The following is an 18,410-nucleotide window of genomic DNA, read 5'->3' on the forward strand; positions in this document are numbered from 1 at the left end:
ACGTCACTCAGGACCTCAAAGTTGAGGTCCTGGGAGGGACTTCCGGCAGTCTTCCGGGTGCTTCAAAACGCCACTGAGCAACTTCCACTGACATGAATAGCTGGGGGGGCGGAGCTTCGCGCCAGTTCAGTCTCTATTATATATATACTCTATGGTTGGCCCAGACTGTATGATGAAGCGTTTGGAAATCGCGGAGGCAACAGTCTGGTAACGCGAGACTACATTGAAGTTGATCTCCTCCTTCCTTAGCTAGACTGGAAATATGAAAACGTCCTCTGGGAACAGTCGATGTTCCCAAAGGAACAAACATATGGTGCACATAATTGACAGGTGTGTTGCGATTGGTGTGGGGTAATTGATCACACTACCTATTTTGTGTGCACCATACATTTAAGTGCTTTCTAAAGGGAGGTTTTGATATGCTCAGTCCGCATGCACTCGTCCCGGTCTCTCGCCGGAGAGAATGTTGTCCGTGTGCAGCTTGTGGAAAAGTACACATTTTCTTTTTTTACTTTTAAATTTTTATCCCATTTTTTCACCCAGTGTCAATTATCTAATAATGTAATCCTGGGCGCTACACTTCCTCTGCCAACCTGGGGGGGCAGCGGACTGACCTCATGTTTGAGGAGTCCAAGCTGCTTCTTTTCACGTGACAGGAGAGTTTCCCTGGCTCACAGAAAGGCCCTTTGGCCAACCCCGCCTCGGGTATGGGCACTGATGACGCGGAGGAGAGAACGCGCCCACAGCGTCCCCAGCGGGAATCGAACCCACGACCTTCTAGCTGTGAGGCGACAGCACTACAGACCACCGTGCCCCCAATACAAATTTTCTGCCAGAACTTTCAGATTAATATGAAAATAGTCCCCAAAACGACTCCAAGTCTTAGGAATTCATTATTGGGTGCACATGCAGTGCTGCAAGTTTAAATGCCGACGAGGTCACTCTGCTAACCGTGCGCGGATAGGACCGATCTATGGCTGTGTATTTGGAATACATGAAATGATCATATATGACATTCTAATCTAGGGCTATTAACTTTTCATCTAATATTCAATATTTCTATGTATCCTCCAAGTAAAACCAACTTACAGTTATTTGAATTAAACTATATGTGTGTGCTCGTGCTCCGGACAAGTGACTTTTGTGCCCGGACAAGTGAATGGGAAATGTACTTGTCCAAAGGACAAGTGCCTCAAAAAGTGAGTGTCAAGCCCTGATGCATGTAAAATGGGATTTATTATAGATGTAGATTGTCCTACGACTGTGAAATCACATCATCTCCTGCCAGTAGTGAAGCATGTTAGAGCAGTGGTTCCCAAACGTTTCAGGTCGAGACCCAACAGAGAAATGAGACGTTTGCCCGGCCGGGACCCGACAGTGAAAATAGCAGATCTACGAGCACACAACGCAGCTATTTTCACTACTTCTTAAAGGACCACTTCACCACTTTTCAACTTATCTTCATATAATTGGTCCTCACTAATGTTCATGATGAAATGGCAAAACAATTAAATAATACATAAATCTAGTTTGTCCGTGACCCACAAATGGGTCCCGGCCCAGTGTTTGGGAACCAATGCGTTAGATTAGAGCACACTGGGAGTAGAGAGGAAATGTAATTACGACTGTAGGTCGCAGATTACTATGAAAATCTGCAAAACCTGTCAGTCAGTCCGTCCGTCACGCCTCGTGACACGCTCCATATATGGCCGTCAGTCCATCACACCTCGTGACACGCTCCATATATATATATATGTATATGAAGATCACGACACCGACCTCATCAAACCCTGGATAGCTATACATGGATCGTTACCTAGATCTGCATATATGGAGCCGGCCAGCAACTCTACATCTGACCTCAAACCTCAAACCCTTAGATCTCCATATTTGGAGCTGACCTCTTCTGACATTCCATATGTTGATCCCTCCCCACTCGTCCTTCCTCTTCGATGTCTCCCTTTTGACTGATACCTGTCCAATTCAAACTCTAGAGGGCCCGCCCCAAAGTTATTAGTGCAGCCGCGCCCGGCAGCCGGTGAAAACTAGAGTTCTCAACAGGCCTGAATATTAAGGCCTGGCCCTACCTGGGCCCTATCTGGGCCGGCTCCATATATAGGAATAAAGGGACACAGAGAGACAGATACAGAAATCTCCATATATGGGCATAAAAGGGACACAGACCAATGCCCCGCCTGGTCTTACTAATTAGCACACATTTTACGCCCTACCTGGCCCGAAAATGTTGATTAAAAAGAAGAAGAAAAAAAATATATGGGCATTCCCAGACCTGTAGTTTGAGCGACCTGTAGTTTTCAGGGCGTCTTACTGTTTTAAACTTAGTTGTGTACGGCTGACGTGCACCAAAAACAACAAGCTCACCACACACCGCAGTGCGAAGTGCTGTGAAATTGTAGATCGGGTATCTACAAGCGTGATAATTGTAGATCGGGTATCTACAAGCGTGATAATTGTAGATCGGGTATCTACAAGCGTGATAACCGACGCACAACTACGTATAACTCAAGACCTAAAACAAGGCAACAACAACAAGCTCAATCTCCACACTATACTTTTATATGACAGAGTTTCAACATAATCTTACAGGGTCTTACCTACAGTACGGCCTTGAAGGAGAGAAGAAAACACATGTTCTCCATCTATTATTAACCACCGTTCATGCCTTCTCAGATCAAACACCGAGGTGAATTATGTACTGTATCTTAGTAGATATTTTGTCTCAGGCCTAATAAGAAATATTCAACAAAAGGACTGTTTTGTCAGTGTCAGTGTCCAATTCTCTACTAAGTGGTTCTCAAAGTTGGGTCCGGGGACCACCAGGGTTGCTTGCCGGGGTTCCTGGGGGTCACCAGTGAACCCCCCACAGGGAGTGCAGTGCCCGGTATATCTCCATATGGAGCTGGCTTGTTCTGACATCACAACACTTCATATTTGGGCATGCCTGACACAGAACTCCATATATAGGAATAAAGGGACACAGAGAGACAGATACAGAAATCTCCATATATGGGCATAAAAGGGACAGGTGAGTGGAACGGGTACTCTGACAACGGGTATTGCATAGCCGAGTGGGGCATGGATCTCCAACTTCCATCGTTACCGACTCGGTGCTCTACAGCCGGGCACCGGTCTAGTTTAGAATAATCTTGAATCTTCGCAAACGCAAATCTTCCCGCGTCCTCCTGACACAAAATCTTTTCAGATGGGTCCAAAATACATATCAATTTGGGGGTCCTTGACATGAACATGGCTGAGAAGAATCACTGCTCTATTATACCTTGGCCGCCCCCTCTCTCTTTCTATCATACTATAGCCATTTTGGAGCCAGAGGGCGGCACTGTAATGAAGATGAATGCCACAGATTAGCAGCGAGTGCAGCATGTTACACCTGGCTGCGAGCTCGGGGAGGCGCGGTGGCGGCTGCTCTCGCTAACGTCCCAGACAGGACGTACGGCGGAGAGGAGAGGCGGCCTCCAGGGCCCCATACATCAGCAACACACATGTTTACCGAACGAAGTGCACCGTCGCTCATGCCTCGCCTCGCCAGCCCAAAGCACCTGCATGGTGAAACACCTTGCCCATTCTAACAGCTTTATTAGAAACAAAGTACGCAAAATAAAAAAAAAGTAAAAAAAAAAAAAAAAAGTACGCAGTAGAACAACTCACTTGAACAGAATAGCCCCCCTCGTCGTCTCGTCTTGTCTTGTCTATTTTTAACTTTGCTCTGTTCTGACACACCGATTTCAACTTGGTTATGCTCTCTGTTTTTTTTTTTCACTGATCAAGGCTTGTTTTCCTTTGTTTGTTAAAAAGACAGACCTCTTTTTCATTTACCATTTGTCACAACTGTTGTTTTATTGTCTGCAAATCAATAAAAAGATTTGTAAAAAAGAATCACACCCGTATGAAGTAAGTGGTGCAACTCTGTGTGGGGGGGGGCGGGAGTTCCACAGGAACGCACCCAGGGTGCCGGCCCGATTTCGGCGAGCCGCCCCGCGTCCGGAACGGTTGAGAAATTACAGAGTTACCGTGTGGGGGTCCCTCTACTGTACCCTCTACTGTACTGTACTGTACTGTCACTGTACTATACTGGCACACCCACAATCACCATATATACAGTTAATATGTGCGTGTGTTTGTGTGTGTGTAGGTGGTGAAAAACAACCATGCTGTTTTCGTGCTCAGACGCACCCAGCCAGCCACCCACACACATAGTCACTTAAAGAAGTGGTTGCACCACTTAAAAAAGAAAGTATGCTCGCTGGACACACAATTGAAATGTTGTAAACATTTCACCGTTCATCTGAGAGGCTTCGTTGATTTTATGTCCAGTGTTCTTTGTTTTTAAGAAAGCTTTTACATGTAGTACATGTTTTACACCTGGATGACTAATAGGACTATACAGTAGACTTCCTCATAGTCATGGGTTGCCAATTAACTAGCCTGGGCAGCATTCCTTTTCGGATTCATGATCCGGTTGGGAGCGGATGATATCGCTACGTCATGTTGTAGTATTGTTTTGTAGTCATCAGGCAGGAACAATCATCCGGAACTTCCTTTTCCCTCAAACCGATTTTTCTCAATAAAAGCTGCAGGCTACGAGAGCTTTTATTGTTATTCTTCCGGTTTGAGGGAAAGGAAGTTCCAGATGATTGTTCCTGCCTGATGACTACAAAACAATACTACAACATGACGTAGCGATATCATCCGCTCCCGACTGGTTCACACTGCGATTTTGTAACACAGACCAGGCTTTCCTCCGAGGTGGAAAGCCTGGTGACGCGAGGTTACCAATTAACTGGTACAGTAATGTCACTGTGCAGGTATACTGGCTTCCAATATGCGTACATGATCTAGTGTTTTATTAGAACACTTCAAGCCTCGGGACATACTGTACAATCTGTCCCTGGAGAACTTTTGACTGAAGCTAATGTATCCTAAACTGGGCCAATGGACCTTTTATAAGTAATTATATAGCACTTTCTGGGGTATGTCAAAAAACTGACTTTGGAGAACAGCATTGACTGACATGTGTCTTTAGTTAGAGGAAATACATAAATATAAAAAAGAAAGCATGCAGTTTGACCGTATTAAGGAAGAGCATATGATGCATCACTATGAATATTTATGTTCTGAAGGCAGCTGTGTGAGATATGACAAATGAATGCCACGCTTATGTAGCTGTGAATTGTATAGCATTTATTATAAGACATGCTAGAGGTAGTGCAAAGACGAGTGCAAATCTATTATTGTAATCTACTAGTTTTGTGTAAGTGATTTTTCTGCCACTTGTACTTTACTTTAATACTGTATGAGGTTGTATAAATGCAAGATATACATCCTCCTTATTAGGTAGACATCTTACAGTCGTACTATTTAAGAACTAAGCCGTTAAACTCCCCGCATTGACATTGAGGCATTATTACCTTTCCCTGCTAACAAAAGTGTTGACATCAGTATGTTGTGATCTATAGTGACAATATGAGGCTTAAAGAATAAGCTAGTCTGACTCTCTCTCTCTCTCTCTCTCTCTCTCTCACACATGCACACGTGCACACGCACACACACACACACACACACACACACACACACACACACACACACACACACACACACACACACACACACACAACTATTTTTTGATTGATTGAATAATACTAAAATGTAAACAGCACAGACGTACGGTAAAACACATGGGCTAAAAGGATAACACAATACAGCCTATTTCCTGGAGTGAGGCTTCTGGGTGTCTCCGACTAGCAGTGAGCAAAGCAGAGTTGGGGGTGGTGAGGAACATAGTGTGGGAAAGCCCCTTTCACTTTAACACAGGTTCTGCTCTGGGACTGCATGAACAGAAACCCTCGCCCACCCGTGTCCACTTTAAGAGCTGTGTGTGTGGGCCTTCACTGCCAGGGTTACAGCAAATCACACTTTGTGTTTTCGTTTGCATTAAGGATAGAGGGAGTGCTTCAACCATTTGCGGCCTTGCTTGCTAGCTGCCTGATTACCAATAACCCCTCAGTTAAGGAGAGCCGGGGAGGGGGGGGGGGGGACGACGACAAAATGTGAGTCATTCTGGCACTTTGTATTAATTGAGCTACACTGTATGCTGTGGCCTAATTAACATCTGAATTGTTTAACACAATATTACGTACTCTGTGATGTAGTTTCATGGATCCAAAGGAAGAAGAGGCATGTTGTGTCTACTCAGATGAAACACTGTGGCGCGGATTAACAATTCACCAGATGATGTTTTCAGGTGGTCTGGACTCAGTCTGGGCACTTTTGTTAATGGTTTTGCGAAGATACAAGCCAGTCACTTTCATAGTTAAAATGAACATATTATCCATCCTGTATGTATAAATACTAAATAGTAACTGCCGACAGTAGCAACCAATTCACATACTGTACAGTATATATTGTACACTCCCCAATGAATGGGGCACATTCTATGTTATGTTATGTCAGTAATGACACAATGCCATTCAATAGGAAATCCATTGCATGTGTCATCGTGCGTCATTTAAAAGTCATTGCAACGTCGATGGACAATCTATCGTCATATAAAAGTCAAGTCTCTATCATTTGTCTCATACTTGCCAGGTAAGCTGCTCCCAGTTCCATTAGTTTCAGTGTGGCAGATGGACGATGCCTCTCCTCTCTGTTCCTTTAACCTTGAAGAGTTTAGACCTGGAGGGCTGACAGGGGGAACCTTGAGCAAACCTTTAGCAGCTGCTCTCTATCCCTATGCTCAAGATATCCAGTTCAATGCTGGTCAAGACTGACAAATGACCTGATGTTGTAGTAATGGACCACATGGCCATGCAGGACAGAGAACCATGAGACGTTTCAAAGACCACACATCACCACACCTGTCATGAGAAATCATAGAGGGCATTCTTAACCCATTCAGGCCTGACGTCGAAATTTAAAAAAAAAAGTTTTCTAAATCATGACAATTTTCGGAAAGATTTGAGGCACATTTTAACGATTTTTCAAAAATAGCAGACCTACAAGTTCATAGCGCGCCACTCGGTGGCGCGCAATGAGCTTGTAGATCTGCTATTTTTCAATAGCTAAATTATAACAATGTTTAAAACACCAAAAGGGGTTCCCGCCCCAAAATGGGTTAATGGTTAATGTGGTTAAACGCTAACGTGACATGGATGCGTTCCAGGTCTCAATGGATTAAGGCCTATTCAAACTCCAGTTTTAGGTGATAAGGTGACCACCAAAAACTACGACATGGTAAATGGTAAATGGTGCATTTATATAGCGCCTTTATCCAAGGCGCTTTACATAGATTGTGCATCAATTCACCCATTCACACACACATGCATACACCAATGGCGGCGGAAACCATGCAAGGCATCAACCAGCACATCAGGAGCAATTGGGGTTCAGTGTCTTGCTCAAGGACACTTCGACACTAACTCCGCGGCATGACGTCACGCCGCGGTGGTAAGCCACTCACCACTCACCCTATATAGCACTTATCTCTGTTATTACTAACCATGCAGTCACCTTATCGCCTACATCTGGAGTATGAATAGGCCTTTACTGTTACTGATGCTGTCAGTGCATTTTAATGCAGCAATTTTTAATGTCTCTTGAGATGTCTCTTCTCAAACATCTTGCAGTACATATTATCTTAACTGGAGGCCTCAAGCCAGCTCCGAGTCCGACACCATGACCACTCATAGAACCTTATATAGCGAGAAGAAGATGAGCACATTTGTAACGCTCCATGACATCACAAGGTTACAGCGCCGCACTCCCGAGTCAGCACCCAACGCCTGCACTGCATGGAGCATGTCAGGAGACAAGCCGCCTCTGTTTGACAAGACAGACATGTGAGGTCATCTTGAACCTGCACACAGGAAGTGTGCGTGTACTTTGACACCTTATAGAAAACTCTGAGCACAGCTATAGGTCAAAGGTGCCATGACAAGAAGAGCCCCAACAGCCCCCACCCACTCACTCGCCCATCATCACAGAGAGGGATCAGGCTGGGAAATGGCAAAATCGAATTCCATATTTTTTTGCTGGCAACCCTGACGAAGGTGCTGACCGAAACCTTGACCTTGTATAATATGTTTGTAAATGTGCAGAACCATTTCCCCCCCCCCCCTCTGGCACCATAGCATGGGTATGAGCCTGGTGATCTTCTCACACAATTCACTGTTTGAAATCAAATGTGTATCTACCAAAAGAAGGTATATCACCGAAAGGGGAGACAACATTGATCAGGAATGTTTACGTGGCACATATCCAAGGAGCTGCGCTCTTGTCCACCAGCTCAGGCCCATTAATTGGGCCAGAACATTGACAGTGCGAAATAAGGGCCTTTCATGCTGCAGTGCTTCTTAATTGTGGAAAAGGCGCTGAAGCAAAGTAGTTTTGTGTTTAAATGCAGAAACAATGTTACCATCTGGGGAATTGAAGCTTGTGGGCATCATAGTAAAGGGAAGATAGGTGTAGAGGTGCTCGATCCCGATCACCGATTGTTTTTCTCACGATCGGCCGATATACTGTTCTTGGGGGAAATTTGAATATTTCCACAATGATTATGTCACAACCCACGTCAAAACCGTCCCTGTGTGTGGGGGGAGGAAGGGGAGAATGTTTAGGCCTGTCCCAAAGATGCAAAACGATATTATACTATATATCTGATTGCCGATCACCGATCGAGTCATTTGGAGTGAAAATCGTCCGATCACCGATCGGTGGCCGATCGATCGGAGCACCTCTACTAGTGTGTACAACAGAGCATGACACTGCTTACCTTCCAAGCAACATGTTCTCCACAGGCCTGAATGGGTCATCACCTCCTCGTTCTTCTTACTGGTCTCGTTCTCGTTGGTGGACTTGGACTTGCAAGTACCGCGCGAGTACAGCCAGTAGTCCGTGCCGACCGCAATGGTCATGAGACTGAAGGCTGCAAATGCACCCACTGTGGTCAACAGCATTTGAACTCCGCGGTCAAACAGGCCCATGTTTCCGCATTCCATGAAAGGGGGACCCCCTTTCCTCTTGATATACAGGAAATAAATATTTGAAAATTTACGGGACCAAACCAAATTTAAAAAATGGGATATATTTGATCGAAAGGAGGGGGAAGTAGGAGGATGCGGTAGGAACCTTATGATTGCGTTTGGGTGAGGACCAATTAAAGAGAAATGGGTTTTATATTACAGGGTGGTTTGGGGAGGAAGACGCAGTATGTCTCTCCTCCCTGTTGGATTGCTGTGGTTCGCCAAAAGACAGAACTTCAGGTAGGCTATATATATTAGGCTAACAGTCTTTAAAAGCACTAGGCCTATAGTATGCCTTCAGCTGCAGACCAAACCTACCTGGCTACTTGGTAAGCCTACTCTTGACAGCTGCAGCAAAAGCCACAAATGTGTATAACAGGCTTCTCAGCTATAAAGGATTAATAATAGTCTATATTAGCCTATAGAGTGGCAGAATGTGTCCTATAATGGAACTGAGATAACCGAGTCAAGCTTTGTTCTCTAGGCCTGCGAAAAGAGGCAACCTGTTTCTTGACTTTTAAGGTTACAGATAAGCACCATTCTATGGATGGCGCTGAATTAACATGAGCTCAAATGGATGGAGAAAGGGGGGTGGGGGTGATGTTAGAGTAATGGCAAGGCTTATGGTACAACAGTTTCCCCCAGTAAGTCAATATGTCTGTTAAAATTAGTTACAATTACTTTTCTTATAGCCTACCGTGTCACTGCATTTATATGTGCTAATACGATTTAGAAATATAGATATATAAAGCTATCCTATTAGTCAAGATGGAAAAACAAGGAGAATAACCGGGAAAGGGAATGAAGGGCAGTGAAATCTATATTAGTGCAAAAATAACAAGTAAATAAATAGAATAATTCAAGTCCCTCCGTCAGGAACGAAAGCTGAGTTCTTTAGACCTATTATGAAGTAAAATATTGTGGGATATCAATTTCACAAATCAACCTGACATGACATGGGGGGGGAAAAAACCAATCTCAACGAATAAATAAATAAATTAGGAAGCTAAACAAACCGACAAAATCAAGTCAAAATTAAATAAAAAAATTAACAGCTATAGATTTCCTTTTTCCTAAAATTTTGGTCCCCAGTTTCCATATGTAGCCCTTAGCTCTGTGAAGGTTTCCGCCGAAAATGGGGATCTGCGGATGGAATGGGTTCCGTCGACGTTCCGGAGAGGAGAGAGGGGGGCATCCAGTAAGGCAGACCGACCATTACTCGACATAGAAGTAATGGGAAGAGATGGACGAGGAGGAGACGTGGATGCAGCCACCAGAACTGATCCTTCTTTTCCGTGCTGCCGCCGCTGCCGCCGCCGCTGCTGCTGCTCCTTGAATATCCAAATTCACGGCGGTAATAATATCACACCCAGGGAAGTCACAATCGTCCCGCTTGCATGATAGCCCTTGCGCCATGAAACAGGGGAAATGATTTGATGGAGCACAAATCAGGCAATCGAGGCAAAAACAAACAAAAAAAACGTCAACTACTGACCCGAATGTTGCAAATATCCATTTCCTTTTCTCCTTATACGCGCTAGATGTGGGCTACTAGTCTGACGAGCGGCGGAGCTCTAGGTTTGGGTGTAGGAGTGTGCTGCTTAGAAGAAGATTACACAATCACAAGCAGAGAGACCGACTGATGCACGCCACGCCAAACCAACACAGCACAGATCTCCACGGAGCGGGTTCAGCTTGTGTTGTGCGTGCGTGTGTGCTGTGCTTGCGTGCGTGCGTGCGTGTGTGTGTGTGTGTGTGTCTCACGATGTCAGTGTCAGCTGCGCTATGGTAGGCTACATTCAGTTTAGCGTCTCTTCGCGGTGTCAGTGTGCAGTCTGTGCAGGGAAGCTAAATGTAATAATTCTGCAGTTAGTTTTCCTTCACTGACAACAGGCCCGCTGCACGCTGTGCTCTGCTAAACCAACGCTGTGCGCAGCATAATGGACGCTCGCACTGTAGCTGGAGAGATATTAAAGATTTTAATTCCATTTCTGGAGTGGAGGGGCGGAAAAGGAGGGACGACTCTCTCTCTCTCTCTCTCTCTCTCTCTCTCTCTCTCTCTCTCTCTCTCTCAAGGGTTTAGAGATGCAGGCATTTGGCATTTATGTGGAACATTCTCTCGTTTTCTGGCACACTTCCGGAGGAGGTATTCTTATCAATACATTTGGTTTTATTCTAAAGGCCACCTCACTCCTCTTTGGGCTCCTTTGCTCTTGGCATCTGGTGGAAGACAGTATTAATATCATCTGGTGGAAGACAGTATTAATATCATCTGGTGGAAGACAGTATTAATATCATCTGGTGAAAAACACTATTAATGTTTGTTATTCCATCCTATAACTATTTACGGTATTCCACAATGTTCATGGTGACTATATGCACGTATGTGGTAGCCTGGCTAATAAACCAGACTAATATCACACAACACTGTCGCGGTAGCAACTTTTTTTTGCCAACGGCTGATTCGGTCTGGTTTATTAACCAGGCTACGTATGTGGTGCAGTTAATTCATTATTATATTCACTTTCCATCAACACATCAACAACTGGAATAATCTGGAAAGTATGGCAGAACACCCCTTACTCATTTAGCCTATTTTTGGTTATTTTAGGCTATTCCTGGATTCAAACGTATTGATTAGTTATGGTTTATGGACTTGCATTGCATTATAGGCCGATATTAAATTATACAAACACAAATAGTCTGGACTAGTCCATATTCTAGTCATAATAGGCCTAAAGCAGACGCTCAAAATATACTGCCACTGTAGAGTGCGCTTTGCTATTGTGGTGCTGAAAGAACAGCTCCCTTCATGTTCTGCGTGCTGTGTAAGTATAATGTCTCCCCCTCGTGTTGAAAGAGTTGTATTGCAATTCATAATGGAAAATGATCGAATCCAGATATCTCACTATATGAGACCACAAATAAATGCATTTGAGGGGGAAATTGGGTCCACATGGAATGAATCAGCTTCTGACCTATAGGACAGTTAAAATCCCAATTGTTTAATTCAATTGTGTAGCTGGTTGCGACCACAGGTCACATTCACTATGGAATCTTGCATTTCCCGTCAGTGGTTGGTTGGTAACTTGGTGCACCCCAGAGTGTAGAGTAGGAGAGTAGCGACACGCTTTGATCTCGCCACAAAGCGGGTCCCTATGGGCTATAGTTCCAAACATTGCTCCTATGGCTGGAACTATCCCATTGAGAATGAGATAGAATGAGCACTTCCGCATTCCATTGTTACAATGGGAGTCAACGCTAGTGTCGCCACTCTCTTACTATATTACTCTGGTGCCCAGGTCATCGTGACATCAGCCCACATATATGGTGTCCAGGTCATTGTGACATCACGTGACATCATCAGGGATGGATATGCGATCTGCTGTCGCAGTTAAGCCCATATATGGAGATCCCTGGTGTCATCAATATTACATCTGACCTCAAACCTCAAACCCTTAGATCTCCATATATGCGGATATATGTCAGAACCTGTTCTGACATTCCATATGTCGATCCTTCTCCATCCATCATTCCTCTTCGATGTCTCCCTTTTGACTTATACCTGTCCATTCAAACTCTAGACGGGCCTGCCCCAAAGTTATTAGTGCAGCCGCGCCCGGCAGCCAGCAAAAACTAGAATTCTCAAAGGCCCACTTGTCCATTCAAATTCTAGACGGGCCTGCCCCAAAGTTATTAGTGCCCGGAAGCCGGCGAAAACTTATAGAGTTTTCAACAGGCCCGAAAATTAAGGCCAGGCCCTACCTGGGCCCTCATCAAACCCTGTACACTCAAGAGAATGTCCCCGCTACCACCCTTAGATCTCCATATACTGTATGGAGCTGACTTGTTCTGACATTCCATATGTTGATCTGACCCCATCAAACCCTGTACACTCAAGACATGCTCCTTATATGGCCAGTACAGAATTCATTCCATGTTGATCTGACCACATCAAACCCTGTACACTCAAGACATGCTCCTTATATGGCCAGTACAGAATTCATTCCATGTTGATCTGACCCCCCATGCCAAAGTTTTGTATCTTTAAATGTGCTATTTAGAGATCGTATACAATTTACAATTTAGGCATTTAGCAGACGCTCTTAATCCAGAGCCACTTACAGTAAGCAAGAACAACACATAGAAATAGTCATTGGGGATCATAAGCTAAGAACCTATAACATCCGTAGAATATAATGTACAATGAACCTATGACTATATGAGTATAGAGTATATAGAGATCATTAGCTTAGACAGACAACCTATGACTATATGAGTATAGAGTATATAGAGATCATTAGCTTAGACAGACAACCTATGACTATATGAGTATAGAGTATATAGAGAGCATTAGCTTAGACAGACAACCACAGCCAGGTCAGTGTTCTTAAATGAAACTGATCTCATCTGTGTGTTTTCCCCCCATGATGTTGCCAAGATCAGCTTCAACACAATAAACTCTAATATGCCACCACCCCCAACTGGACCACTACTGTAGTACAGCCAACCCTCCCTTATTCAATCAGTGCATGTAAACACAGTTTACATGCACAGTTTAGAACAATCAGTCATGTCGCAATCAGCCATGTCGCAGAGTATGTATTCTGTCCAATTGGCAAACATTAACTGTGTTTTGCCAGGGATTTAGTGATCTTTCAACAAACCCCAATGAGCAAATACAGATGAATGAATTAATGAATGAATGAATGTCTGGCTGATGGCATGCCAGAGAAGCAGGACAGAGTGAGTCTCAATAGTTGTGGTCTGCGCTTTCAAAACATACTACATGGTTCATTGGTTTCGATCTGTAAATAAGAACGTACAGTTGGAGGCCATCGATATTGTCCTTTTCTTTTTGCTGAGGTTTGCGTGATCTGCGCAAAAGGACAGTTAACCCATTTTAACAATTACATATAAATTCTGGTGGTCCTTGACATGAAATAGCTTGAGAACCACTGGTATAGATACATGGGTTTTTCAGAAAACTGTCATGATTTGGAAGACATTTGTAGAATCGTCCTATAAACCATCATATAGGACTAACAACTAAGCTACAATAGCTGACAAAATATCCATAAAACCTTTGTATTTATTATTTAGCTTCTGATGTAAACAGCTGACCTTGAAATATGGGACATTCTGCATAAAGTAATACGTACTTTTACTTTTGGTACTTAAAGTACATTTTGAGGCCAATACTTTTGTATTTTCACTCAAGTAGTACACATGTTGAATTACAAACTTTTACTTGTATTTCTATACTGCAGTATTGATACTTTTACTTAAAGGGGCATTCCACTCATTTTCAACATCTGTCTGTCTGTCTGTCTGTCTGTCTGTCTGTCTGTCTGTCTGTCTGTCTGTCTGTCTGTCTGTCTGTCTGTCTGTCTGTCTGTCTGTCTGTCTGTCTGTCTGTCTGTCTGTCTGTCTGTCTGTCTGTCTGTCTGTGGCTGTCTTGGCGTGTTCCCGCTGCCCTCCTGCGTGTGTGTGTGTGTGTGTGTGTGTGTGTGTGTGTGTGTGTGTGTGTGTGAGAGGACACTGCCATGTCAGCAGAGTTCCCACTCTGATCCCCAAGTGGCTGCTCTGCTCTGAGCTGAGTGGAGCTGAGTGAGCGTTCTGACATGGCTGTCTCTGCAATGCCCCCCCCCCCACACACACACGCACAATGTATACCACCCATCACCTACTCCACCATGCTCCTTTAACCACGCAGCCAAGAGTCTGATCCACAAGCCACGCACGCACGCACGCACGCACGCACGCACGCACGTTGTCTTGTCTGTTGTAACTTTATGCCAATAATCTGTATTGTGATCAACCCTTTTTCGTAAGAGGATTCAGCATGGTTCTTAATTTGCCGATGAGTGAGCTGTGAGTTTAGTGCCTATAAAGTGCTGTTATTGGTGCTGTACTGTCCTGTACTGTAGGTAGGGAGACAGTGCTGAGGTGATTGGGTATGCTGTTGTGTTGCCTCAGGGCAGAAACACAGGTATGTGTGCGACTCAAACTGACAGCTACTCACTTCTCACTTACAAGCTGTCATTCTTGATTTTATTTCTGCTTATGTTCCCTCTTCTAACAGACAAACAAGCTCAAGCAGAGAATGATCAGCGCTAACAACTCTATCCTCATATGCGTTTACTTTGCACTCTCTTTCTGCCTCTCCCTATAAGGTAGATACGGTAGAACAATTTAATTTAATTTTGTCTGTCATAATGTCAAGATTGTCCTTTGTTTATGTATTACTCAGTCCTCGTCGGTACATATCTGGGAAAATGCATACATACACGCAATTTACTGAGCTGAGCTGATAAATATAACTGTCATGCCTGTGTGTCACTCAAAGTATACTGTCTTCTTGTGCTTTTGTCTTTCTTTCTCCCATTCCACCTCTCCCAGTCAAGAGCAGTGAAGTGAAGAATGCAAGGAATCAATGCTTTCAATTTACAGCAGCGATTCGCTCCCTCACACTCTAATTTAGAACTTCTGGCCTCAACTCCCAATGACTGAGTGAAGGGGCAGAGACACGGACGGATGGACGGACAGGCGGACAGCTGGACAGGCCTGTCCCTCTGGGACCTGCATGTTCATAGAAAGAACTGAATCAGTGTGCCAAGACTGTAGCTTGTTTGATGATCAGTGGGAAAGAAATACAGATGCTCTTAATGCTCTGTTTCCATGGGAACAGCACAGATGTACATGCCTCTCTTTGCATGCCTGTGTGTGTGTGTAGGTCGTGTTTTCACATGTCCAGGTTTGCAGTGTTTTTGTATCATTAAGGTGAACATATTACATTAAGGTGAACATATTACAAAAGGACCAAACATATTAACATATTATTTACAGTGAAATCTAGGATAGAGGTACTTCATCTATGCCGACTAGGATAGTACATACATATAGTACATTCTATAATACATTTAGCCTACAGTCTAATAACTGTATGATAAAGGTGTCTGTATGCAAGCCTTCATGCACACTTATACTTAACGGACATAACTGTTATTAAAATCCGTCTGTCCGTCCATCCATTCTCTAATATTTAAGCCACACGTGTTGATAAAGGTAACACTGGACTTTACACTGATTTCTACAACCTACGGTGTGCACTGCACCATCACCAGAAAGCACACCCTCAGGCAAATATGAAATGGTGTCATTGGAAGAAGTCACCAGAACCATTATTGGCATTGCGTCCTACGAACTGCATGTGCTGCAAGATCTACACACTGTGTTCCATCTGCTTCGATGAGACATGGCCCATGCCACGGAGCCATCAGCAGAAAACCACTGCAAGTTGGACTTCATTATGACAAGAGTCCTCTGTCGGTTTGGCACACACAGACGCTTGTCTGGCTGAGATCCTGTAAAGAACAGGACAGGACAGAAACATAAAGGATAATGTAGACCTCTCTCTCTCACCGCAATGCCAATAAGACCAGCTCAGAGCTGTGATTGTTGTGCCTGGAACAACCTACAGGTCAAAGAAGGCAAGCTGAATCAGATTATGCTTGCTTCAGTGGTATTGGGAGACTTGATCAATCTTGACCAATCAATGTAATCCACTTATTTTAGCAATGTGCCACCACCACCAGAGCAGTGCGGTGTATGTAAAACATGCAGGGAAATACCAGTGTGAAGCAAAGAATACAATAAAAGCTTCAAACGAGAAGAGGCAATTGGCTTGGGAGCTGGAGAACAGTTGGAGCGGGCATAAACTGGCTGGGATCAGGGCAGGACAGGACAGCACAGCACAGGATGGGCCGGGGCCGGGCTGAACCACTGGACAGGAATGGGCCTGGGATGGACTGGACAGAAAAAGGACCAAAGCGCAGGGTGGGACAGGTTTACTGGACAGCACCAAAAAAGAAAAGTAGTATTTATTTTCTCTCTCTCTTTCTTCTATCCCCCGATTTTACTTTTGGTTGCCTTTGCTGTTTTATGCCAATGTTTTTATACATTTTGCCTATTTTGTACTCAACTTATTAAATCTTATTCGTCCTTCTGTAGTTGTTTAATTGCTATACATATGGCTACAGTATACATAGCTCTCATAGAGGCAGAGCATCCAGCATGTACGGTATAATTTGCCACCCACAGAAACAAAGGAATATGACTAAAAAGCTTTAATTATTAAAGCTTTTTATTATACAACTAAAAGCAGCTTTCCATGCAATTCTCAAACAGACACAAATCATATTCATAGAGCCTATGGTCCTTTTTAGTAGGGATGTGCCGATGAGACATTTTGGCCGATATCGATATCGATATAATGAATTGCTGTTATGGCCGATAACCGATATTACCGATGTCGATGTGATCTCATTCTGTATTGAAAAATTATAATAATTTTGTCCATTCTGAAAAATACATGTAACAGGGTGCCTGCACTGCAGGCTTAGGCAAGTCAGATTTAACTTAAATACCTTTATATTTAATATTGTGAGCTTGTAGATCTGTTCAAGCTGTTACTTTGGGCTTGTTTATCTGTAAAGACAGACTGATTAATCGGACCGATTAATTAATCGGTCTGATTGATTAATTGAACCGATGCTGATTCATCTAAAAACAACAAAAATCGGCCGATATCGATGTGTTTGCCGATTAATCTCCCATCACTACTTTTCAGGCATCTCTCACTGCCACACTGTAAGACAGGGAGGGATAATGGATGGACCTGATTTACTGGATTTGTAAGGCTCACAGCCAGTGGTGGAAAGTACATAAGTAAAGTACTTAAGTAAATACATTTACTTAAGTACTGTAGTTAAGTACAATGTTGAGCTATTTGTACTATTTGTACTTTAGGCTGTGGTCAGAAACTAAAAACCAGGTTTACAAACATAAACATAAAATCGAACGACACCCTTGATGTAGCCAACTACTTAAACATTAAACATCTTCTTTACAAACATTGCAACAACTCTGGTTAACAAACTGCCCTCCTGCTCTGGGCACTTTGGTGTAGAGCACATCCAAGCCTTCTACAAAAACCTAGGTGTTTGTAAAGATGATTTTAAGCTGACAATGGTAACAACTGAGGAGGTACTTAAAAAACTGAGTGCCCTTCAACCCCACAAGGCCACTGGCCATGACAATATTCCCTCCAAATTTCTCAGAGACTCGGCCATCTCTATAGCTCCAATCATCACCCACATAGTAAACCTCTCCATCAAACAGGGACAGGTCCCCCAAGATTTCAAACTGGCCAAAGTAACCCCCCTGCACAAGAAAGGGAGCAAATTAGACCCCGGCAACTACCGCCCTATTTCTATTCTTAGCTCTATCTCGAAAGTGATGGAAAAAATAGTCTATGAACAGGTTGAAAAGTATCTTGCCACGAAAAAATTA

General features: G+C 43.7%; 1 protein-coding gene across 1 annotated transcript in view; it reads right to left on the reverse strand.

The window, feature by feature from the left end:
• cacng2a (calcium channel, voltage-dependent, gamma subunit 2a) overlaps window positions 1-9,032 on the reverse strand; it is a gene marked incomplete at both ends in the record, with an annotated part of 86,457 nt that extends 77,425 nt beyond the window's left edge. The window contains one exon of the mRNA XM_079521167.1: window positions 8,807-9,032. Coding sequence (XP_079377293.1) covers window positions 8,807-9,032 — 226 coding nt within the window. The remainder of the gene's footprint in view (window positions 1-8,806) is intronic.
• Between the last annotated feature and the right edge of the window lie 9,378 nt (window positions 9,033-18,410).

Source organism: Electrona antarctica (genome assembly GCF_951216825.1).
Source record: "Electrona antarctica genome assembly, chromosome: 14".
Taxonomy (NCBI): domain Eukaryota; kingdom Metazoa; phylum Chordata; class Actinopteri; order Myctophiformes; family Myctophidae; genus Electrona; species Electrona antarctica.